Source organism: Schistosoma haematobium, chromosome 7, assembly GCF_000699445.3.
Source record: "Schistosoma haematobium chromosome 7, whole genome shotgun sequence".
NCBI classification, from domain to species: domain Eukaryota; kingdom Metazoa; phylum Platyhelminthes; class Trematoda; order Strigeidida; family Schistosomatidae; genus Schistosoma; species Schistosoma haematobium.
The window spans coordinates 2517493-2542847 of record NC_067202.1 but is presented as its reverse complement, the minus strand read 5'-3'; the positions used below and the strand labels follow the sequence as shown (position 1 = coordinate 2542847).

The following is a 25355-nucleotide window of genomic DNA, read 5'->3' as shown; positions in this document are numbered from 1 at the left end:
GATTCTCGTAAAGTCATCCCATCAGGCTCCGAACACGATGAAGAGCGAAGGCAAATCAGATCTAGGTTAACCATAAGTCTAAGGAACGACCGTGAGCAGTGGTGGGCAACGAAAGCAAAAGAGATGGAAAAGGCGGCGGTTATAGGGAACACAAGACCTCTTCAGATTAGTAAAACAAACTGGAGTGAGACGATCTCGGAAAAAGACGACACCCTCATCTGCTCTCAGTCCAGACGTTTAGAACAATGGGCGGAACATTTCAGAGAACAGTTCAGCTGGCCTTCAGCTGCTCTACTACCACCCTCCATTCCCAGACAGTGTGAATGGAACATTGAAGTAGGTCCCCCAACTCTAGCAGAAGTTCAAAAGGCTATTGTTAATCTGAAACGAGAAAGAGCAGCTGGTCCAGATGGATTGGCTCCAGAGGTCTTTTAGCCATTAGGTTGACTAATATTTTAGCTAAGATCTGGGAGTTAGACGTGATTCCATCTGACTGGTCACAATCACTTATCGTCCCAATATATAAGAGAGGGTCAAAATCATCCTGTGACAACCATAGAGGGATTAGTTTAACTAATATAGTATCTAAAATACTAGCCTCGATAATTATCAGACGCTTAACTAAGACTCATCAACTGCAAACACGAGAAAACCAGGCTGGCTTCAGACCTGGTCGTGGCTGCATCGACCACATATTCACCATTCGTCAGGTTCTAGAACGTAGGCATACTTATCGGCGTCCGACAATGGTGGTCTTTCTTGACTTAAAAGCAGCATTTGACTCGGTAGATCGCGAGATTCTGTGGCAGTGTCTGTTATTGAAAGGCGTACCTCAGAAGTACATAAGCCTTGTGAAGGCTCTTTACTCGAACACTACTAATCGAGTCAGAGCTTATGGCGAACTCTCATCTGCTTTTGCAACCTCAAGTGGTGTCCGTCAAGGCTGTCCACTTTCTCCATTTTTGTTCAATTTAATCATAGACCTATTGATGGAAATAACATTCTCGTTGACTGAATTCTCGGACATTGGTCTCCTTCCAAGAGGTCCACTTATCGACTTACAATAAGCAGATGACATAGTCCTGTTTGGTGAAGACGCTGATGAAATGCAGAGTCTTCTGGTAGCACTGAGCAACAATGCCAGAATGTTTTGAATGCGCTTCTCTCCCTCTAAATGCAAGTTGTTACTTCAGGATTGGTCTGCGTCAACACCTGAACTAAGGATAGGGAGTGAAGTAGTCGAACGCGTCGACAACTTCACTTATCTTGGAAGTCTGATCAGTCCTCATGGGTTGGTGTCTGACGAAATCTGTGCTTGGATTCAGAAAGCTCGTTTGGCTTTTACCAACTTACATCACCTATTTCGAAGACGAGATATCCGTCTATCAATAAAATGACGAGTATACTGCGCGGCAGTCCGTTCTGTTTTACTTTACGGCAGCGAAACATGGCCTTTAGGAGTAGAAGATTTTCGTAAGCTACTAGTATTTGACCACAGTTGTCTTAGAAATATTGCTCGCATCTGCTGTGATCACCTGGTATGTAACAGTGAGTTTAGACGCAGGTTATTAGGGAATGGTGATGGTATATCAGTTGATGAGGTTGTTAGTCTTCATCGACTGAGATGTTTGGGCCATGTGTTACGTATGCCTGAACACGGATTACCATGATGCGCAATGTTAACTAGTGTTGGAGATGGTTGGAAGAAAGTTAGGGGCGGCCAAACCAAAACGTGGCATCAGTCCTTGAGGTCACTAACTTCAAGTCTGAGCCATGTTGGTAGATGCAGACTGTTCGGTTGGGTTCCGTGTAATTATCGTAACCAGTGGCTGAAGTAACTCTTCTATGAATTTGGTATTCATGTTGTTTTGTTGATGAGGTATGGCAACTTTGACCGATGCATATATGGACCTGGTCTTACGTTGCAACTGACTGACCGACTGACAGCCACCCACATTTAAAAATACACCAGTGCTTATTTGGAGCATTTTTAGCTAATTGAGGTTATACACTGTATTTGACTATTGGAAGACAAATAACTCTAAACACATAGACTTTTTGGCATTAAGCACTTTTCATCTCCTCCATTAACGAATTTAAATTATCCTGCTATGTGTTTTATTCACATGATTCTTTGTATTACAATTATACTGATTATAACTTGACACTACCGACGAATCACTCTGACCTTTATTAAATAATCTTTCTAACTTATAAATAACACCACTTTGAAGTAGTTACGTCGTAACAGATGCGGAAGTTCACCATTTTTACCATATAACATTATCAGATTCATTGATCTGTGCCTTATTTTGGCGTTTGTAAAATATTACATTAATTATGGACTTATAACCGTAGATCCTGATGATACAGTTATTGAAAACAAATGTTCTTTGTCTTTGAATATTCTCTATGGATTTTTAAATAAGCACTTAGTTAATGCACGGTATATTCGTTATCAAACAACCGATTGAGGAAGTTAAATTCTTTTTCTTGTTTGAAAACCATTTTTATCAAAGTAAAGGGTATGTCACACAGGTTTGTACAACTGTGTTTCATACTCAGGACTGTAGTGATGAATTTTCTGGATAGTAATGGTGTTATTGTGTTACTTCGTATATATCTAAGCTAATTGTCAGAGTATGGTTAGATTTCTTCCCACTCGAGAAATCCAGAAGCAAAGTACTAGTTGACTTGGAATCAATCTTTATTAGGAGTGAATTAGTTGAATAGATTACATGTCAGGATATTCTTTTTTATTTATTTAACGTATAAACAGTGGTATAAGGAGGCACCAAATACATATACGCCACACAGATCTCATTTGATATGTGTGAGGGCTGTGATACTGTCCGGGTACCCAAACCGGAACAGGTGGTTTTCTTAGGGGGCTACACCCAAAACCTTCGACCTGAAGGTCTGATCCAAAAGGCTATGGGGCAACGTAAGGAGATGTAGTCCCATGGAAGCCGGTGACCAAAAATAGGTTCGTACGCCATTTGTTCCTTTAGGATACTGGAGTCCATGTACACCATTGGGTTGGAATTAGGGTTTTCCAACTCCCTTAGGTGAACTCTCCATGTCCACCAACCCGGTTAAAGTGCCGGACATTCGATTTTCGTCCTCTCAATTTCGTAAACAACACCCGTGGTACGAGAAGTTAGTGAGTAGGACTTCCCTAGTAGTGACTGTATATGCGTAGTCATGTGAGAGTGTTTCGAAAGGGATGCTGACTCGCCTCACTATCAGCCGTATCAGGACATTTGGGGGCACACATCAGCAGTCCAACCAGACATACCAAGAGAATGTGTAGAGTGTATGTGTAGTGAAAAGCCGTGACTAGTTTAACCCACTTGTCGGGAGTAAAGTAGTCATTATCGATGGGCAGTGACGTCGCCAGTGGGCACTGCTGAAAAATCTTTCACTAAGATGAAACAATTAACTACTGTGTGGATTTTAATGACATTTTCGACTACTCTCAATCCTTTACTAAATTTACAATGGATTTTAAAAAATCAGGATGAAATTTATCCTTAAATCTCACTGTCTATGTCACTGCTCCTTAAACACTATGATTACTGGGGAAAACGTTACTGGTGCACCATTAGCGTCTTTATTTTTCACAAGTAATAGTATCAGAAATTTTTTTATGTATATGGAGTTTGACTTTAGGCTGTTTTTGTTATAACTTGTGCCCCGTGTCCCATTAATATATAACGTGATGACACCGCCAATTAGAGAACAGTGAATTATCTATCGGACCAATGACGCATAAAAGAAGTACGAGCAGTCTAAAGTCCTTATCGGTCCTGTTTCCCGCCTAGTCCATAATACCAATCTCGACCTCTGCGATATGATTCATTTATTTCAAACACACTGGGTTTATATACCAACCAAACAGACCACATCGTACCATAAAATAGAAAACAACATTTACACAAGAGTTAGCCAAATGTGGCTGTGAATATGGCAGGTAGTAATGAATAGTCTGGGCATAACTCAATAATGGTAAATCATATAATAGTTCATAGGTTAAAACATAGCTTATAATAAGAGGAGCACGAATATGAATAGTTTAGCTAATTAACAATTATACGATGAAAGTATACGTATAGTATTGATCCGTAAATGGATCCCAAAAGTTACCATTCGTTATTCTCATCGGGATATAACAGTTTTAATCGAATACATTTTCAATCTACGTTGTGATTTTATCCATCCTATTATCTTTTCATACTTTAGCTCATGGACAAATGCGTTAATTTCATTGGTGAGTAGTATTTCAATAGTTTAATCTTGTTGCTTTTTCATATTCGTTTATAATTACTATGTTTTTTATGTTAGTCAGCTGGAGATTATCAACAGAAAACCTTGTTTGACTCAGGTTTTGAGCCAGTTAGCACATATTAGCAAAGCGTACCTGCATTTTTCAGAATGGTGTTATCGGATGTGTTCGAACCTTCAAATACTTGACATTTGAACATAGTGCAAACACGACGTTTAATCGCTTAGACAATAATGTCCACATTGTAACTCAATCGATATAATTCGATCAACAGTACTTAGGACTAGACAAACATGGCATTTGTAGATACTGACTGATTATCCAGTGCTTAGGAACTTTATATGGTGACGTAACTTGATATCGGTTGCCATTGGCACAATAAGTAAATAAACAGGAAATATATCTAAGTTGATAGTTTGAATGTCACTCTATACTTCTAATTAATTCTTTAACCTAATTGATTCCTTCTAAAGATCTAAGTATTTTAGCACTACTTAATATTAATCATTTTGACTCATTTGGTCTTCACCTTGTTGCTTTACTATTGTACTATGTTTTTAAAGCATCCCACTTCCAGCCACTATGTCGCGCGGTAAAACCCCTCACATTGATGATGACTGATTAACCGACCCTTTGCTTAATCTGATTTGATTCGAACAGTTGTATTGTGTCATTACCCATTAAATAACGAAGACAGAGTACATAAACCTTTACTTGGTAACTAGCCAAGGGGTTGCTTAGTGGTTAATGTTATGTCCGGGTGGTGATTAAATTATAGGTAACTTCCAAGATCTATTAATAAAGTAATATTATATATATATATATATATATATATATATATATATATTCTTATTGTCTAACTATTCAGTAACTAGTTTATGAAAATCTATATTCGCCTTATTATAAGCTTTATTTGGACCTATTGACTATTATGATACGATTTACTATTCTTAAACTATACTCAGTTTGTTGATTCCAGTCTCCCACAATTACAGCCACTTTTTGGCTTGATCTTGTACAAATGTTATTTCTTATTTTGTGGTGTGATGTGGTCTATTTGGCTGGTACATAAACCAAGTATGTTTAAATAAATAATTCAAATAGTGGAAGCTGTTATTGGCGTTCTGGGCGGGCTAGGAGAACAAAGAACCGATCAAGGCTCTAGGCTGCTCATACCGGTCGAACGTCATTGGCTTGGCACAGCACTAAGATTGTATAAGTCTCATTTCGATTGGCGAATAAATCACGCGATAGTTAGCCGGGGTTAAAATCACAACAGTTAAGCCGTTCAACTTTCAGCCACAGGTTCAAAACCGACCATCCAACTATTTGGTTTTGGAAACCGGCTGGTTTTATTAGTTATCACACTCGGGGGGTAGTTCAGCCCCAAAATGCCCTGGTATGGTCGAGGGTGGAGAGAGCCAACTCTCCCTCTCGAGATATCTTCACCTGGCCACGTGTATACAACCACTGCCAGAGAAGTGTGGCGCGTATATATATTTGGCGCCCCCTTGTACCAGTATTTATGTGTTCAAATAAATAAATAAGGAAAGTCCTACTCACTACCTTCTCGAGGCGGGGGTGTTGTTTACGAAATTGAGAGGACGAGAAGCGAATATCCGGCTCTTTAAACGGGTTGGTAGATATGGAGAGTCCATATAGAAAAGTTAAAAAATCCTGATTCCAAACCAATGGTGCACATGGGCTCCAGGATCCTGACAGAACGAATGGTGTCTCCCATTAGGATGATGAGGTCTTTTCTTGGACACTTCGCTATGATTTATTGCAGCCTATCGTAGAACTGATCTTTATCGTCGTCATTGCTATCATTGGTGGGTGCATAACACTGGATAGCATTCATTGTAATCCCCTCGTGTTTTGTTTTGAATGATGCTTTGATGAATCTGGATCCGTGAGATTCCTATCCTACAAGTGCATTTCGTGCTTGTTTGGACAGCATCAGAGCAACTCCCTGAGTGTGTGGATCATTTTCCTCTTCGTGACCGGAGTATAGCAGCACCTCTCTCGTATTTAGCCTTTGCTGTCCAGCTTGGGTCCAATGGGTTTCGTTGATACTCAGTACTGCCGATTTGTATCTCCTCATTTCCGTTGCTATTTGACTGGTCTTCCCGGTCTCCCACATTGTCCGGACGTTCCATGTACCTATAAAAATTGTTGCTCGAGTTGTTAGAAAGGGCATCGGCCTCGTGACTTCCGAAGGAACTCGGCTTCTATCATGAGGCGTCATAATTATTCCTTCAACTCAGAGGGCAGAGTTTAAATGTTTTAAATTGTTTATTCTGATTAGCGTTTTTCTAGCAAGGTTATTTCCTTTGGAATGGGGCTTCCAACCCCTGCTCAACCTTCCTCCTTTACCCTGGCTTGGGACCGGCACTAACACTAGAGAAGTTGTAGGCGGAGTTTCATTCAATATGTGATAAAGTAATTTTTGTTCAGTTCAGGCATGTTGGATAAAAGCGGGTTCATAAGAATTATGGTTGGTAGTGGGAATGGAAATATTAATGAAAAGTAACAAGCGTATTTGATCGTAAGAGCATTACGAGCGCTTTTATAGCTAGTAAGGAGGTTGTCACTTCCCGGTTGCCCACACTGTGGAAGCATATCGCTTTTTGAGATATGTAAACAGAGAAAACCGGCTTAGATTTCTTGGTCATATCGGAGGGTGACTGGATAACCAAGAGACAACTGTTTGGAGGTAGCTAAACGGGAATTTTTGTGAGCTCCGTACTCTGATAAGCCTTACTTCTGAAGATGAAGGTTAGCGGGGTTAGATTTCTTCTTTGTGTCGTTTAGTTTTTAGTAAACATTGTTATCGGTGTACGTGTAGCGTATTACTATTATTTTATATATTCAAATGTAATGCAGTTTAACACATATTCAGAATGATTTAAAACAAGTAATTCAGAAGAATAACATGATTTCGCTTTATAGAACTCTGTCTAAGGTACTTATAATCTCAGTCAATCAGCTAAATACAATGTGTAACCTGGAACATATGGGAATTGGTTGAAGTTGCCACATTTTATTATCAACTCACCAAGATGAAATTATCAAGATAAATATCAGAGTAGTTAGCAGTAATAGATTATTGTGTTTAACGAATAGTAAAGATAGATACCTTTGTATATTCTTCGAAATGTTTTAAATGATAATATAAGATTAATGTTTGCTACCATTGAGTAAAAACGACAATGTTAAGTGTATCGAAATGCTCAATTGTCTGTAAAGTGTATATAACAGGCGAATTGATAATATTTTAAAATACGTCTTAATCTGATGGGACTACATTTCAGAGATGAATTAGTCATATAGCATAACGGGAACTTTTAAGCGAAATCTATCCATCCATATGACTAAACAGAATTTTTACATGATAATTAATGTCAGTTCGTAATTAAAACCTCAATCTTTAATCTTTATCCTATGTACCTAACCTTAAGTAGGAACAATGTGAGGACTCTTTCTATATAAATTAACTTCTTTTCTATAAACTATTTGTTTTTATAAGAGCTGTTTTTTGATTGGCTATAAAGTAGCTGTAATCTCATCGCAGTTGTTTTAAGTTCATCCTTATAGTGTACTTTTACCCTGTTTAAAGTACGTACTAATTAATCACTGTCTAAAAGACATTGAGAGCTTCACAACGAAACAACTATCCAGTTAATTGGATAGACATCCTTCTGAGTAACAAATCACTTGCTTCATTATATATATATCTATATCATAAAGTACCTTGACATCTGTTGTATAACAAAATACAATCGTGTTTCAGTTTCAGCAAACTTCAACACTTCCATCTGCCCCTCCACCATATCAACCTTCACCGGCACCAGCTCTACCTACAGGATCAATCGGTTTTGGAAGTAAATATAATAATATTTTTGTTTGTTGTTTTTTTCCATAAATACAAAACACAACTTTATTTTCATGTTGACATGTTTCATTGTGTAAGAATGTGTTAATCAAGGAAAATTCTATAGTTTACATCACTTCAAAATTGTTAGAAATAATGATAGAATTCTTATTTATTAGTGTCTTTATACATTGGATAATTTGAAAACTATTCTACAATTCATTTAGGGTCAAATTGGTTCCTCATGTGTAAAATACAGCTTGAGGAGCTGGACTTTGATTGTATTAACTAAATTCAAATACAAATATTTTGTCCTTGACTCTATTGGGATGGCTTCTGAGAACTACGATGGAGTCTCTGGAAGCTCTAGAAGAACCGAATAATTCCATCTAATCAGAACGCAATGTAGCTTTCTAGAATATCAATATGGTATGCTACTATTGGTCAGTAGCATAAAATGCCTCTTTACAGATTGGTCGAATTTAAATATTTTAACAAACGCTAATATCTATAAATACTCATGATTTTCTGTATATTTCGATTTTTGCCCAACAAACACTTTCTGCAGTCTTCTTCTGTTTTTCCATTTGTGACTTGGGAGGGTTCTAGCGTCCGGGTGCTCAAATCATACGCGGTATATTAAGAATCTAAGCTTCTAGATATAACATACTCTACCATCGTTATGTCGTATTTAATGTTCAGTAGTCTTTAATTGATATGGTGGTGACCGAGGTTTCAATTAATTTGAGTGTGACTGACAGATGATATTGATTTTTTTTTCCAATCATCTCGATGTCATGTAGTCACAGTTTGAAGAGGGGGGGTGATTATATTAGTAATATCTTTCCCTTATAAGGAGTTAATTTTCTGATAATGTAAATATCCATATTAGTAGTCAGAAAATCATTTGAATAATCAATATCAAGTACTACACAGTTCAATATATACACAAATCTAACCATTAATTAATGTAAATCATATTAAAACCAGTATATATTTCAAAAGTACATTTTGATTTATATTGGGTTCCAAATAAATCTTCAATAAATCGTCTTCATATTATACTACAGATCGTATCAACTTGCAATGGTTTCTATTCTTAAGTATTTAACAATAGGATGGAAAGATTTTAACATTGACATTCTGTGATAATCATCTATAAATTGATATTTAAATCTTGTTCCATGCATATCAGGATTCTGATGTAAATGTCAAAATTAGCATTACATATAAAGATCAAATATTTTGATCTTGATCAGTTGTATATTTGAAATCATAATTGAATTGTATTATAAGGATTTTTTGACAATGAAATTCACATATTCATCATGGATGTCAAGGTTTTGCAAAAGTTAGACGACAGTGATTGTTTTTTTTTTTCATTGCTTAATCATCAAGATTTGAATATTCAATGCTTAAACTATCCACAGTAGTAAACCTTTATTATTTTTTACAATTAGTAACACTACTTTCTCATTAGTTGTGATGGCTCTGTTTTATTTAGCTAAAGATGTATGTGTGTATGTATCGATATTTATATTCATTTACTGTTTGCTTAAATTAATCTTCTTTGAACTGTTCAACTAAGTGCTAGACGGTTGTCTCATCCCATTGTGGGACTCCTCATCAGTGCCCCCAAATGCCCTGGTATGGCCGAGAGTGGGATGGGCCCGTCCTCCCTCTCGAAATGCTCTCACACGGCCACGCGTATACAGCCTCTGCCAGGGAAGTCCTACTCACTGCCTTCTCGCGGCGGGGGTGTTGTTTACGAAATTCAGAGGAAGAAAAAGTGAATGTCCGGCGCTTTAACCGGATTCCAAACCAATGGTGCTCATGGGCTCCAGTATCCTGCGGGAACAAATGGCGTATGAACCACTCGTTGGTCACCGGCTACCATGGGATTGCATCTCCTTACGATGCTCCACTGCCTTGTGGGTTAGACCTTTAGGTCAAAGGCTCGGGGAGTGGCCCCCTAAGATAACCACCTGTTTCGGTCTGGGCACCCGGGCAGTATCACAGCCCTCACACAAATCGAATGGTTTATGTGGCGCACATCTATTTGGTGCCTTTTTGTACCAATGTTTATGTGTTTAAATAAATAAATAAAAACTCCTCATCAGTGAGCACCCACGATCCCGCCACTCGAGATTCGAACCCAGAACCTGTCGATCTCGCGCTCGAACGCTTAACGGTGAGATCATTGAGCTGGGTGGCATCCAATGGTGTTAATGTTTAACTTCAACTGACCCACGAAATCAATTTGTCAATCACTGTTCGAGTTATTGATTTCTTTCTTTAATCGATTTATTTGTATTCTATTGTTAGTTAAACTTCCGTAATTGCTTTCTCCCATCTTTTCTCAATTTTCAGTGCCTGATCCAACTGCTTATGGTGGAAATCCTGGTATGTGAATTTCTCCTAGATTATTTTCTAAATTTAATATACAAATTCTTTTTGGGATCACGAATTGACTTAAGTAATTATTGAACATCTTGTGGTTTAGGGTCGTACATGACGAGTAGTGAAGGGTCCCTCTATTGGGAGTAAACAGTTGTCCAGAGTGCTTCCAGCTTTCGAATAGTCGTTCAACTTACATCTGTTTGTGATCTCGCACTAAAATTCAACAATTTCCACAACCCCCATACTAATAAATATCTCTGAATTTTATAGGTGGTTATGGGCCTCCTCCCCCGATTAGTCAACCCAATTATGGATACCCAACTAATAATTATGTTCCACCAACAGTACCCCCTGCACGACCACCAGCACCAGGTGCTTATGTGCCTGGGACAAGTTCTTATAGTGGTTATCAACCACGTCCACAAGATCCACAAAGTCAATATTTTGTCGGGCAAAATGGCCAACCATATCAAGTGGTCTATGTAGATGGTAAACCGAAAAAGAAGAAATGTAAAGGATTGAAAAATGCAGCAGTTGGTAAGTTGGATTGATTTCTTTTTGTAATCTACATCCATTTTATGTAATGATTAATATTGCTTTCAGTGATGTTGTGTGAGTTGATAGTTCCTTTTTTCAATTATTCCATTGAAAGAGAATGTGTAGACTTTTACTTCGCGGCTACAGATACCAATTCCATCATTTTTGTATCTTTTTATTACACTGATATCCGATGCTGGTTTACTTAATAGAGTAGTTTAAAAAACTAATTAGTGACACGAAGCAGACTAAGACACCAAGGCATCAACTTATTTAAACTTATTGACCTTTAATCTGATCATCATAGGATGGTACAAACTGCTTGATGTTTCGTCCTCCGCCGATGACACTCTTAGATGATGTTTGGAGGTGATGTTTTTTTGTGTGAAAGAGCCCTCAAATGGCCTGGTACGGCTGAGTGTGTGGAGAATCATCTCTCTCTCTCTCAACCAATGGTGCACATGGGCTCCAGTATCCTAAAGGAACAAATGGCGTATGAACCAATCGTTGGTCACCGGCTACCAACTTTCAACTTACAGATCTTCGTCACCATGTCCATAATGTTGACTAACATCTATCTTGTATAAAATAAAATGTAAAGTAGCTTTTATTTAATAATACCAAACGGGTTTCAATTTATTTCTCATTAAAATTTTCAATTATCATAACATCTTACAATTCCGATCACGTTTTGTACTTCACATATAATAATTTCTAAGTATAAGTCAATTGGTTCTTTTATATTCATAAAAGATGAATCGATTTATTTTTTATTGCCAAAAGAAATAATCAATACCATTCAAGGTCAACAATAGATAATCAAAACAAAAACGATATTATTATGGCTACATAATTTTTTTTTATCATAAACAATTATTTATTTATAGAATTAATAATAATAACATGGATTTTTTTCTTTTTTGTTTATCCAATATATTGATTAGTTGCTACTGTTGCATTCCTCTTTGTTTTCTTTTTGTATTCGAATTAATACCTAACCTTTTCTATATACACTTGTGTAACTCTTCCCATTGATGTTTAGCCTTTCAGTCAGTCAATCAGTCAGTAACAACGTAGAAATTCGTACATACATACATCAGTTCGAGTTGCCATACCACATTAGCACAGAGATGCAGTTGTCGATTCAAATCCCATAGTGGTAGATGTAGTAAGAGTATAAGCAGTAATCGGAAACATTAGGGTTTGAAGATGTTATTCAAGGAGTATAATACAGTGAAATAAATTTGGAAAGAGAAAAAAGAAAGGGACATGAAGAATTCAGAAGAATAGAATTTGGGAGAACACAAAGAGTGGATGCACCTGCACCATAGCAAACAATTCTGAGTCATGTCATTCAGGGTCTCTAACCATCGGTTGCTATCATCTCGTGGTCCCCAACCAGGTAGTCTACACCTACCAATATGACTCAGTCTACTTGTCAGTGATTTCATGGATTTGTGTTATGTTTTGTTCTGGCCGCTCCTAGCTTTTATCCAACCTCCTCCTATAGCATTGAGCATCCAGAAGAATGTCTAGTCCGACGACGACTTGTAGTAGTAGTGGTGATAGGATGACTATCATCAGTATCTTTAAATTTGTACGTTCTACGTCGAGGAGTAGATCTTGGGAATGAGCCTACTGTATTCAGACTTGACATAGGTTGAACATCGTTTTGTAGAAATGGTTTCATAGTGGAGATAGGGGAAGTTGTAGTAACTTGTGCTGGATTTAGACAGTCTGTATTTATCTGAGTTGTTGCTGTAGACAATTGAGAGCAATTGTTTTTTGCATTCGGAGTACACTTGGTCGTCACATTAAAAATGTTTTTACGAGGGGTTTAGCCTTCAAATGCCCTGGTACAACCGAGAGTCAGCTCTCCCTCTCGAAATGCTCTCATATGGCCACGTGCATACAAAAACTAATAGGGAAGTTTTACTCACTGCCTTCTCGCGAAAGGGGTGTTGTTTACAAAAATGAAAGGACGGAAAGCGAATGTCCGGCACTTTAACCGGGTTGGTGGACACAGAGAGTCCACGTAGGGGAGTTGGAAAACCCTCATTTCAAACCAATGGTCACATGGTCTACAGGAATCTAAGGGGACAAATGACGTACGAACCTATTGTTGGTCATCGGCTACCGTGGGACTACATCTCTTTGTGGATTAAACCTCTAGGTCAAAAGTTCAAGAAGTAGCTTCCTAAGAAAATCACCTGCTTCGGTTTAGGTACGCACAAAGTATTCCAGCTCTCACACAAATCGAATGATGAAGTGTGATGCATATCTATTTGGTGCCTCCGTATACCAATGTTTATGTGTTTAAATAAAATTAAATAAATAATAACTGGAATTGATAAATCTCGTATCGTTGTTTAATTTAAAGAAACATTGTGATTCATGTATTGATATAAGTGGATTATCACTTTAATCAATCTGAAAACTTGAAAGAATTCTAAAATAGTGAAAACATTCAAGTTGTAGTCTCCCCCCCCCTCAAATAAATATGATATTACTTACAAGTTAGTTGTCATCCAATATTGAAGAGTGTACTAGGTGGTCACATAGTTACTATTCATCTTAATTCATTCATATATATCTACTACACATATTCACTTACTGATATTTTTTTTTCACAGTGATAAGAATGACTGATTTAATTGTTCTGAAGAATAACAACCGTCTTGATTCCTATTTAGATTATCAAATATAATACAATATTAATATATAATTTGTAAACATCTAAATTATTCAGAGAATCATAAGACAATACAATTTTATTTATAAAAATATCTATTAATCTCATTATTGTGTGTGTTATGTAATCATTTAAAATTATGAAATAGTATAGATGAATAGAAGCTTTTTATTCAGTTCCATAACAACTATCTCAAGGAGGTCACACCCGGAGCCTTTGATCTAAAGATCTAATTCACAAGGTAGTGGAGCAACGTCAAGAGATGCAGTCCCATGGTAGCCATTTGTCCCTTCAGGATGCTGGAGCTAATGTGTACCATTGGTTTTGGAATGAGGGTTTTCCAACTCCCCTATGTGAACTCTCTGTGACCACCAACCCGTTTAAAGCGCTGGGCATTCGCTTTTCGTCCTCTCAATTTCATAAACAACATCCATGGTGCGAGAAGGCAGTGATTAGGACTTCCCTGTCAGTGGTTTTATGCACGTGGCCATGTGAGAGCATTTCGACTAAATAATATTTTGAATAAAATAATATATATATATATGAATTTATGAGATATAATAAAGAATAAATGTAACTAGATCAGTTGATGTGGTTATGCGTTTTCATCAATTGAGGTAGTTGTTTGACACGTCTATTGTTAGATGTCCATGAAGTAACTAGGATTAGTGGTTGCAGATTTTGTATGATCTCACTTAGGATCTGTCATAATCGCTCAAATCCATTCATCTTAATTTAGATCTTTAGTTCTAATCTCTCTTCATACATATTTTTTTTCATTTCATCTTCTTGGACTATATTCCCAATCTTTGGTCGTTCTCATTTCCATTGTTTGTATATTATTTAGATCTCATTTGATATTCGTCTTATTATTCTCATCTTGTTCTGGTTTGTTGTGGAAACTTGGGTTAGTGCACATTCGCGCCTTCTCACAATAAAAGGAAAGGGTTAGAAAAGACCGGCCCTAAAAGTGTCACCACTCACGTTGTTCCACAGTTGTCCACCTTACTACCAGAGACAGAAAGTTATATAGTTGAGTTGTGATATTTTCTAGGCCATCCTTTTATAACCTCTCCTTTCCTTTATAAGAAGGCAGCATCACAATGTATGGTAATTGTCTGATAGAAGCACCTTATTGCTGTTACACCTCTATACAGTATTCGACAGTATGACTTCGCCCTTTGACCACAAGTTTGCTAATTTTAATCTTATAGTTCTCCGACCAACTTCAGAAATAATGTAGGATCTGCAGAAAGTATAGGTCGAATGGTTCATCACGATAGATAAGCCAGATCACCACGTCGAGGTAACAACTACGGTTACGTCAAGTCGAATATCTCTGGCCAGAATGAATTTTACTAAGCAAAGTGAAAGCATGATCCATTGTTAGTTATGTTATTTCGAAAGTTGTATGAATTTTGATAAAGCTAACTTAGAAGGGTGCATCAAAGAAGTTGTTACAAGTTCGAAGCGCATATGTCTTAATAGAATGTTGTCTTTTGAACGTCGATGATAAGCTTAAGGTCAGCAATACGATTTATGTTTCTGAATAACGATTTAAAGTTATGTATGTATGATGTTTTCTGATTGACTAAATGGATTCGCTTTTCTGATTGTCTCATTGTAGTAAGTCGGTTTGGCCGCAATATTCAATTCATGTGAAATTTCCAATAAAGGTTTAACAATATGATATTTATGAAAAATCTTTCTTTTAGGGCACAAATAAGCCAACTAAATTTTTACTGAATAGTTTACATGTTATTCTTATTTATTTGTGTGTAGGTCTCGCTTCAGGAGTAGCTGGTGGTTATTTGGCAAGTCGTCTATTCGGTGGTTTGGGTGGTTGGGGTGGTGGATTTGTGGGTCCAAGATGTGGCAGTTGGAGTTCATTGTCTAGTCTCAGTTGGTCTGATTAAATTTAACTCTATTTGACTACGCCTCTCCCCTTCTATATATATATGATGAAGTTTTATCGCTCTTTACCTGTAATATCGACAACCATGGTAAGTATATTACCATCTATTTATATAATCGTATGAATGGTTGAGAAATTCAGTTTCCTATTTCTCAATCGTTATATTATATATCTATCTTTATACCTCATTCGACAAGATGTAACTAGAGCACAGCCAAATGTGTATGCAAGTGTTTGCGTCTGTTTCAAAAATTGCATTCACTATCAATACTTACTTGATTCCTTTCTTCTTTGGTATTTTGATCAAATCTAAAGTCGATCTGGAATTTCTCTCAGATTATTTGCCTTCTTCACGTTTCACTTGAACATCAGATGTTGATAAAAATTTCACGTGTATAAACTGTGTTAGTTTGGCCTAATCCTATTAAAATAGTAAATAATATCCAATTGACTATGTGCCATATTAATTGTCTATTATGAAATATTCTAGAAAAGAAAAGTGTATTTCTGACAAACTATACGTATAAACTACAGTGATCCTATGAAGTTTGAACTGTATATGTGTGATTTGTGAATGAATATGCGAACTGACCATAGTATTATATGAATTGATATAACAATCCAGTGAGTATATTAGAAATCTTCAATTGAGAAGGATATATTGTTATATTAAGCCGGTTAGGAATCATTAAAGTGGAAAATTCACGTGATTGGCCAAGGGATGACTTTATTTTGTAAAGGATGAGAGACATAAACCAGTGACAAGCTTGATTATATCACTACCTGGACCTAGTGACAAGCCGTGACTAATGAAGTTCACCTATGTTTTGTGTGAGACAGTTACCTACCTGTAAACGATATTGAAATTTGGTCGCTTAATATCGGATAGAATACCTGCTAAGTGGTTCTGCACTTGTTGTAACACTTAAAGACTGTTTGTTCTATCTCTAACAAGATACTTTGTGTTCACTGCTGAATAGTTTCATACTAGAACTAAACAGTTGTTCAACATTTTATAAATTAGAGTGTTTGTCAGTTCATAAATATATAATCAAGAGGGACGATTATACTGCGCGGCAGTCCATTCCGTTTTAATTTACGACAGCGAAACATGACCATTAAGAGTAGAAGACACTCGTAAGCTACTAGTATTTGACCACAGATGCCTTAGAACTATTGATGGCGTCTGCTGGGATCACCGGGTAAGTAATAGTGAGGTTAAACGCAGGGTATTAGAGCATGATGATGGTAAATCAGTTGATGAGGTTGTTAATCTTTATCGACTGAGATGTTTGGGTCACGTGTTGCGTATACCTGAAGACCGATTACCACGACGTGCAATGCTAACCGGTATTGGAGATAGTTGGAAGAAAGTTGGCGGCGGCCAAACCAAAACGTGGCACCAGTCCTTGAAGTCATTAACTTCTAGTCTTAGCCATGTTGGGAGATGCAGACTACTTGGTTGGGGTCCGTGTGACTATCTTAACCAAGGGTTGGAGACTTTGGGTGACATGGCTCAGAATCGACATAAAGGCGTAGGTGTATACAACACTCGCTGTCCTCCCTTAAACTATGAGATTAAAATCACTTCATATCTTTCTTTCTACGAAGTAATTCTTTCTTCCTGTACTATATCGTTATATGCAATCTTTCTCTTATACATTACTATCATTGAAATAACTGCTTCTCTGAATCTGGTATCCATCTTGTTGTGTTAATGAAGTATGGCAACTTCGACCGATGCATATATGTGCCTGGTCCTACGTTGTAGCTGACTGACTGATTATAATCAAGAGAGTAGCACTAATATCTCACGAGTTGTTTTTTTCTTTATTCATAGTTTACTTCTTTTTATATTTTTCACATTTTTTTTACAGAATTCAATTCATTAATGCATAATTCTATTGGAACTTTGATGATGAAAACCTACTTTCATTATGTATGTATTTAAAGAGGATACAAAGTTTCTTGTGTACTTGTTTATTTTACTTATTTATTTATATAATCATTCATTCATTCACTTTAATCATCATCACCTCTCCCTCCCCCACCACCACCACCTCTCCATTTCATTCCCATTCGCATGTGTTGGGAGATTGATTTCTATGTTTAATTTAAAGATTATGCTTTTAATAGATCCCGTTAGTAACTAGATTATTATTATTATCATTATTATTATGAATAATGGTATATTCATTCAAGATTTCACTTCATCTGAGTAAGTTACATCATTTCTGTTTGTATATTTTATTAAAATACTTTTGTTTTTCTTATTTGTCATTCAATTCAAAGTTTTTCCAAGTTGTTTATGCTTGTTTGTTTGTTTTGTTTTGATTCTCCTTGATCATGGATACAATTTTAATGTGTTATGCGTTAAATATGATTAGAAGATGAATATATTGTAATGTCATTAGATTGTTTTTGTTGTATTAATTAGATTAATTGGATCATTGACTATAATTCTAATCTAGTTTATAAAGTGAAACTATAGTCTTTGAATGATGGTTGAGAAGAAAGTTAGGAGGGGGGTGGGTCAAATCAAAATCTGGCCATCATTCCATAAAGTAATTCTTATAACTTGTGACCTGTGTGCCCTGTTAATGTATAACCTAATGATACCGTCAATTAGAGAGAGCAATGAATTATCGATCGGACTAATGATGCCTAAAACTCATACGAGTAGTCTAGAGTTCATATTGGCCATGCTTCGTGCCTAGCCTACCCAGTTAAGTCCAGAACACTAATCTGAGCAATCTCTGCAATATAAATCATATATTTCAAACATACTGAGTTTATATACACCAGCCAAACAGACTATATCGTACCAATAAAATAGAAAATACACATTTGTACAATATTTGGCCAACAGGAAAATCGCACACCATTTCACATTCAAGAATAGCATTACACTTAACAGAATTATTCTTGGGATATTTTTTCTGAATATTCCAACAAGATAAAGAAGAGAAATAGTTTATGAATGAACAGCTTAAATAAATGATTTTATCCAAACAAAAGAAAAAAAAAAAGTATTCTTTGCTAAATTCACTTTTCCCCTTAGATATGTTCATTGATTAAAGTCTAGAAATACTATTTACAATCAAATGAAATAGACATAGAATAGTAAATATTATAAGTAGAATTCTAATGTGGTGAATTGTGAACACATGAATATCGATTATAGATCTATCTGACTATTATTGATTATTTAATATGTATAGGATACTTTCTTTTAATTGTTGAAATGTTTTTACTGTTATTGTTATGACCTTGGATGTCTGACTTTTCTATCACGCGACTTATCAACCAATCAGGATCCGGTTTACACAATCTTCGCACTATGCCAAACCAATGACGTTCAAACGGTATGAGCAGTTTAACGTCCTTATTGGTCCTATGTCCTCCTAACCCCTCCACTTGAGTCCAGAACAAGATACCAGCTTCTGTAATATGAATCAAATCAGAGCAGATAATTCCCATTTAAACATGTTTTAATTTTAATGTTTAAATCAGAGCAGATCAGACCAGATCGTTTATTTCAGACATACCCGGTTTATATATCAATCAGACAGACCACAACGTACCATAAAATAGGAAATAGTATTTGTACACAAATAAGCCAAAGAGTGGCTGTGAATGAGGGGGACAGTGAATAATAGACTGAGCATAGATTAAGAACCGTAAATCGTATAATAATAAATTATAGGTCAAAATAAAGCTTATAATAAGAGGAATATAAATATACGTAATGTAATTGTTGAATAATTATACAATAAGAATATTTATAGAATATTAGTCCATGAATAGTCCCCGGGAGTTACCTGTAATTTAATCTTCACCGGATATAACAGTTATTAGTACCCTCTTTCATACAATTAAGTTTGTTTACGGTTAATTTTTTTTGTCAAACTCTTCAATGAACATATTCATCTATTATTTTGTATGATCATGTGTACTTGAAAATATGTGACAACCGACGCATATTATCTCTTTTTCTAGCTTAAATAGTTTAGTCGTTTAAATATCGCTGGATGAATCATTCCCTTTCCTACATATATCTGTGTACTTTAATCTTATTAATTACTTTGTCTGAATCCACTTGATCAAATTCCTTTGGTTGTGCTTATAGTTTCGTATTCTGAAAGATACAGAAATAAACTGTGGTCGGTGCATCGTGTATTGCCTTCTGAATTTATTAAATAACGATTCTCAGGGTAATTAATATATGAAGCATAAGGAATTATCTCAAAGTCAAGTCATTGTATTGTCTCTTACTTCGATAGGCGTTGAATTCAGCTAACATAGTGGTGTCCAATTCAATGCAATAACTAACATGCGATTCTTCCCCTTGAAAAGCAAAATGTTGCTTCACGATTGGGTTGCATCTGCACCTGAGTTAATGATAGGCAGTGAAGTAGTTGAGCGTGTCGACCTCTTCACTTATCTTGGGAGTTTCATCAACCCTTGTGGCCTAGTGTGTGGCGAAATCGCAGCACGGATACAGAAGGTTCGACTGGCTTTTGTCAACTTGCGTCATTTACGGCGTAGGCGAGATATCCGTCTACCAACCAAAGGACGTGTTTACTGCTCAGCAGCTCGTTCCGTCCTACTTTATGGCAGTGAAACATGACCGGTAAGAGTAGAGGGTATTCGTAGGTTACTAGTATTCGATCATACGTGTCTTCAATGCATTGCTCGTATATCCTAGGACCATCGAGTAAGTAACGCGGTTGTTGGGAAACGGGCACAAGGTAAGAATGGCAAATCGATTGATGAAGTAGTGAAACTTCGTCAGTTGCCATGGCTGGGACATGTGTTATGTATGTACAACCACCGACTGTCCTGACCTGCGATGTTTTATGGTGTAGGAGTAGATTAGAAGGAAGCTAGGAGCGGCCAGACCAAAACGTGGCACAAGTCCATGAAGTCACTGACAGGTAGACTGAGTCATGTTGGTAGGTGTAGACTACCTGGTTGGGGACCGCGAGATGATAGCAACCGATGGTTAGAGACCCTGAATGACTCAAAATCGTTTGCAATGGCGCAGGTGCATTCACTCTTTGTGTTCTCCCAAACTTTAGTCTCCTGGTTATTTCTTGCCTCTTTTTTCTCTTTTCAAATTTATTTCACTGTATTATACCATTTAAATAACATCTTCAAACCCTAATCTTTCTGATTACTGCTTATACTCTTATTACTTCTACCACTATGGGATTTGAATTGATAACTGTATCTCTGTGCTAATGTAGTGTGGCAACTTGAACTGATGTATGTAAGTACGAAGTTCTACGTTGTTGCTGATTGTCTGACATGTAAGAAATTAACAAAAGAAAATTATAATCCACTTCAAGGTTACTGTATATTTTTTAAAAAAAAACAACCAAGAATTCAAGTTACAAGGTGGTAGAATAAAAAGAGAAATTAACGAGTTAATCATGCATTTAGAATGTTCAAACACACATACACACAAAAAGATAAAAGAAGTGAGCAGGAATACATTTGTATAATTGTTTACATTTTCCCAGATAGTTTTTTCCAATAATGATAATGAAGTATAGTTTTTATTTTGGTAATAGGTTAACCGTGGGCTTCACCTTTCTTCCCAGAGACCTAAGGTTTATTAAATACATAGATATAAATAGAATTTAACACATATCATATATATATATATATATATATATATATATATATATATATATATATATATATATATATATATATATAGGTCAATAGTCGTATTGACTTTGTTACCAGTCTGCAAATCTTTCCACTATTTATGTAAGTCTTTGGAAGAGTACCAACTCTCAAAATCATTGTACTGATGATTTTTAAACGAATTATCACCACTTCATGATTAAGCCACTAACCACAAAGAAACCAATCACATCAAAATTATCTAAGGTATTATTGTTCTTAATCACTTCAACAAAAAAAACAAGCAAAACATGACATCAATAAAAATTGTAGCAGCTGTTAGAGATATCGAACAAGTTGTCTATGTTCTTCCGTCTTTGAGTAAAAACTATTAAAATCTGCTATATGTATTTGTGCTTGTATCCATAAGACAACTACTGTACAGACGATATGGATGATGGGAAACTGACAAAGTATTGAATAGAAGGCAACCTAAACCAAACTAGGGCATTTTTAAAATATACAAAGATTATTCCCATTGAACTCCGATTCATAGTGATTTATGTCCCAACAAGTATGTTTATGAATGTGACTTGTGATGTGCGTATGGATATATAGATACGAACAAACCGTAATCCATAACGGTTTATAGAAAAACAAATTCACTTAATGTTTTTCAATGACTGTAAATCTATAACACTGACAAAATCCATTTCTTAATTTACTCAGCTTGGAACCACCATTTATTTATTTATTTTAACACACAGATATTGGTACAAGGAGGCATTAAATACATATGAGCCACACAAATCTCATTCAATATGTGTGAGGGCTGTGATACTGCCCGGGTGCCCAAACGGAAGCAGGGCTAGTGATACAAACCTGAAATGTTCATATATATGATTCAGTAAGATTTAAGGATCAAGTGCTTTTTCTATGTGAATAAATTAACTTTCTCAAATTAGTTGGATATTGCTTTAGACAATTTGACATTTCTCAGCCTTGGATCCCCCCCCCTTATAACCTTAATGAATGACATTAGTCAACTACAATTTTTTTACAAACCAATCTACATAGGTAAATCATGAGTGATATTTCTTTAAGGAACACATATGTATGTGACAAATGTCCTGGTATGATCGACGGTGGGTTAAGTCAGCCATCCTTTTCCAAATGCTCTCACATGACCATTTAGTATATCAAAATCCACTTGATTACATCAAAAATGCATTGAATAAACAAAACTCGAGTCTTGTCAATGAGTAACTTTAATTGAGATCAGGAATTGATCAATGTTATACCACTATCGGAAACCTAGGAGTACTGGACAGCCGTTTCGTTCGGTATGGGGGACTCCTCAGAAATGCGCATTCATGATCAATGCAGATTAGAAAAATGGACTAGTGGTATTATATTCGGTGGTTAAAGAGGGTCGGAACAAACGTTTGCTTGAACTAAGGGCATTTTGCTAGTCAGCACTTGTCAACAAGGCGTAACCCCAGTCTTGGAGCAACTGACGCTTTTTGTGCGATCTAAATCAGCGTCAACAATCTTTACAGTCTTTAATGTTAACACTGAGCTGTAGGACTGAGATATTGACATTTTAAAAATTCCATTACAATTTTCTACATTATGTGCGTAAGTTTGAATCTAGTCCTTTGAAACTTAAAATTCTAATTGACTAACTTTCAAAGATACCTCGAAATTTTCACCACTATAAAAACCAACCACTTTAGGATGAAGGAATATCGAATTGATGAATCTGTGAAGTAAGACGAAATGTGCATCCTTGATTACAGTGCTAACTATTTTCTACCTGTATGTATGAATGTATAGCTTGAAATCGAGTATACTACTAGGCTGTCCAAAGAATGTATCATTTACATTATTCAGTAGTAGTCAGTCATTGAATTTATACGCATATATATAGTAACAGTGATAATAATGATAATAATACTAAACTCACCCTTTTAAATTCATTCATATTGATTGTATTCACTGGATAACCATAGAATTTTAATGTATCAATTCGAGTTTGATCAGTTGAGGTTTGATTATTTTTCACAAAAATCTATGACAATACAATCAACAACAACAATAGGGAGTATAGAAGAAGGGAGACGAAAGGAGTTTAGAGTAAGGATTGTACAAAAAAAAAGGAAATTGGGCAAGATTATAATTAATGCACGAACCAATCAGATATAAGATAGATAAAACATCTTGGATTTTGGCTTGATGATTGATTCATTCATTTGGCCAAATAGCTTTTTAGCATTTTGACCGATGTCAGTTCGTGATGAAAACCTTAAATCTAATTACTAAGCCTAACCATCAACTGTGAACTGAACACCGATTACCATGATGCGCAATGTTAACTAGTGTTGGAGGATGGTTGAAAGAAAGTTAGGGGTGGTCAAACCAAAACGTGGCATCAATGCTTAATATCACTAACTTTTGGTCTGAGCCATGTTGGTAAGTGCAGATTACCTGTTTGGGGTCAGTGCGATTATCGTTACCAGTGGTTGGAGACTTTAAGTGACATGGCTCAGAATCGACCACAAAGGTGTAGGTGTATACACTCTTTGTCTTCCCTTAAACCGTGAGATTAAAACTGGTGTATTTCTTTGTTTGCACCAACTAATTCTTTCTTCCTGTACTATATCCTTATAGGCGAGACTAATTTAGCGACGAGCCAATCAGAAGTGTTTGAGCAATTTCAAGGTCACGGAGCCAAGTTCAACACGCGATGCTAACATACGGTCGGTTCACAGCGGATTTTAGAGAGGAGGTGATTAGTGAGAGGTTAAAACAGATGGGATGGGGAAACTCTAATTTAGGGACGAACCAGTGAGAAGCGTTTGAGCAATTTCAATTATTAGCCAATCAGAAGACAGTATAAAGTAAAAATATATTACAAGAAAGTAATGAATTACAGTGGATATTCTTCTTTTACATGATTAAAAAACTTGTTAAGATTTGATAAAAGCTCAGAAGTTCTGAATTCATAATGCATACGGTATAGAAACTCGTGCATAGGGTTAGGGTCAGGCTGCTAACATGAGATCGGTTTACATCGGATTTTAGAGAAGAGGTGTTTATTGAGAGACTACAACCCTTTACAACGGATTTTAGAAGTTAGGGTTAGGGATCTCGCCTCTCAATAAACACCTCTTCTCTAAAATCCGATGTAAACCGATCTCATGTTAGCAGCCTGACCCTAACCATATGCACGAGTTTCTATACCATATGAACTATGAATCCAGAACCTCTGAACCTTTATCAAACCTTAACAAGTTTTTAAATCATGTAAAAGAAGAATATCCACTGTAATTCATGACTTATAATATATTATCACTTTATACTAAATGTCTTCTGATTGGCTAATAATTGTCAAGGTCATCTAAAATTCGTGCAAAGGTCGTCCCTAAATTAGAGTCTCGCCTCCTTATATATTACCACCATTGAAGTGACTACTTCTATGATTTTTGTGTTAATGAGGTGTGGCAACTTGGACCCATGCACATATATGCCTGATCCTGCGCTGTAAATAACTGACTGACACTATTTTATAACTCTCATTTAGTCCGACTTAGTAAGTGGATATTCTCAAGGTCAATTTGGGGTTGCTCAAAGGTCGTTCATCAGTTTATAGTCTCACCGAAAATTGTACTCTCTTTTCTCATCATATTCATTAAACTTTATACATGGAATTCATTTAACATTATATAATTGATACACTTTATTCTGAATTTGTAAGTAGTATATATGTATCTTAAATGAAGTAGAAATTATGATGGAGATCCATTTAATATATAAGTTGTATTCATTACTGATTTTACTTCGAACTTTTTCAGAAGTTCTATGACTGAAAAGTTTTAACGTTGTAGAGAAGGAGAGAGAGAGAGAGAGAGAGAGAGAGAGAGAATGGAAATATAATAGGAGTTAGTGAATCAGTGTGTAATTCATGGCATTTGACGATCATTGTATTATTGATGACAAACTGATTTAATCTAGAAAT

The 25355-nt window shown here is 36.1% G+C and overlaps 2 protein-coding genes across 5 annotated transcripts in view; one reads left to right on the top strand and one right to left on the bottom strand.

Moving 5' to 3' along the window:
- MS3_00009428 (uncharacterized protein) overlaps positions 1-18116 on the top strand; it is a 32118-nt gene extending 14002 nt beyond the window's left edge. For 2 of the 3 annotated variants that reach the window (XM_051217796.1, XM_051217795.1), the window contains 6 exons: positions 4243-4270; positions 8079-8169; positions 10530-10562; positions 10830-11096; positions 15571-15791; positions 17581-18116. In XM_051217796.1, coding sequence (XP_051064219.1) covers positions 4243-4270; positions 8079-8169; positions 10530-10562; positions 10830-11096; positions 15571-15704 — 553 coding nt within the window. In that variant the 3' untranslated portion in view covers positions 15705-15791; positions 17581-18116. The remainder of the gene's footprint in view (positions 1-4242; positions 4271-8078; positions 8170-10529; positions 10563-10829; positions 11097-15570; positions 15792-17580) is intronic. The other variant, XM_051217797.1, reaches the window with a different exon arrangement.
- A 2922-nt stretch (positions 18117-21038) lies between these two features.
- The window catches only part of TXNL1_1 (Thioredoxin-like protein 1), a gene marked incomplete at both ends in the record, with an annotated part of 28813 nt that continues 24496 nt past the window's right edge, over positions 21039-25355 (bottom strand). Inside the window, 2 exons of one of the 2 annotated variants that reach the window (XM_051217794.1) lie at positions 21039-21313; positions 23304-23408. In XM_051217794.1, the coding sequence (XP_051064217.1) occupies positions 21281-21313; positions 23304-23408 (138 nt within the window). Of the gene's footprint in view, positions 21314-23249; positions 23409-25355 lie in introns of those variants that run through there. The other variant, XM_035733743.1, reaches the window with a different exon arrangement.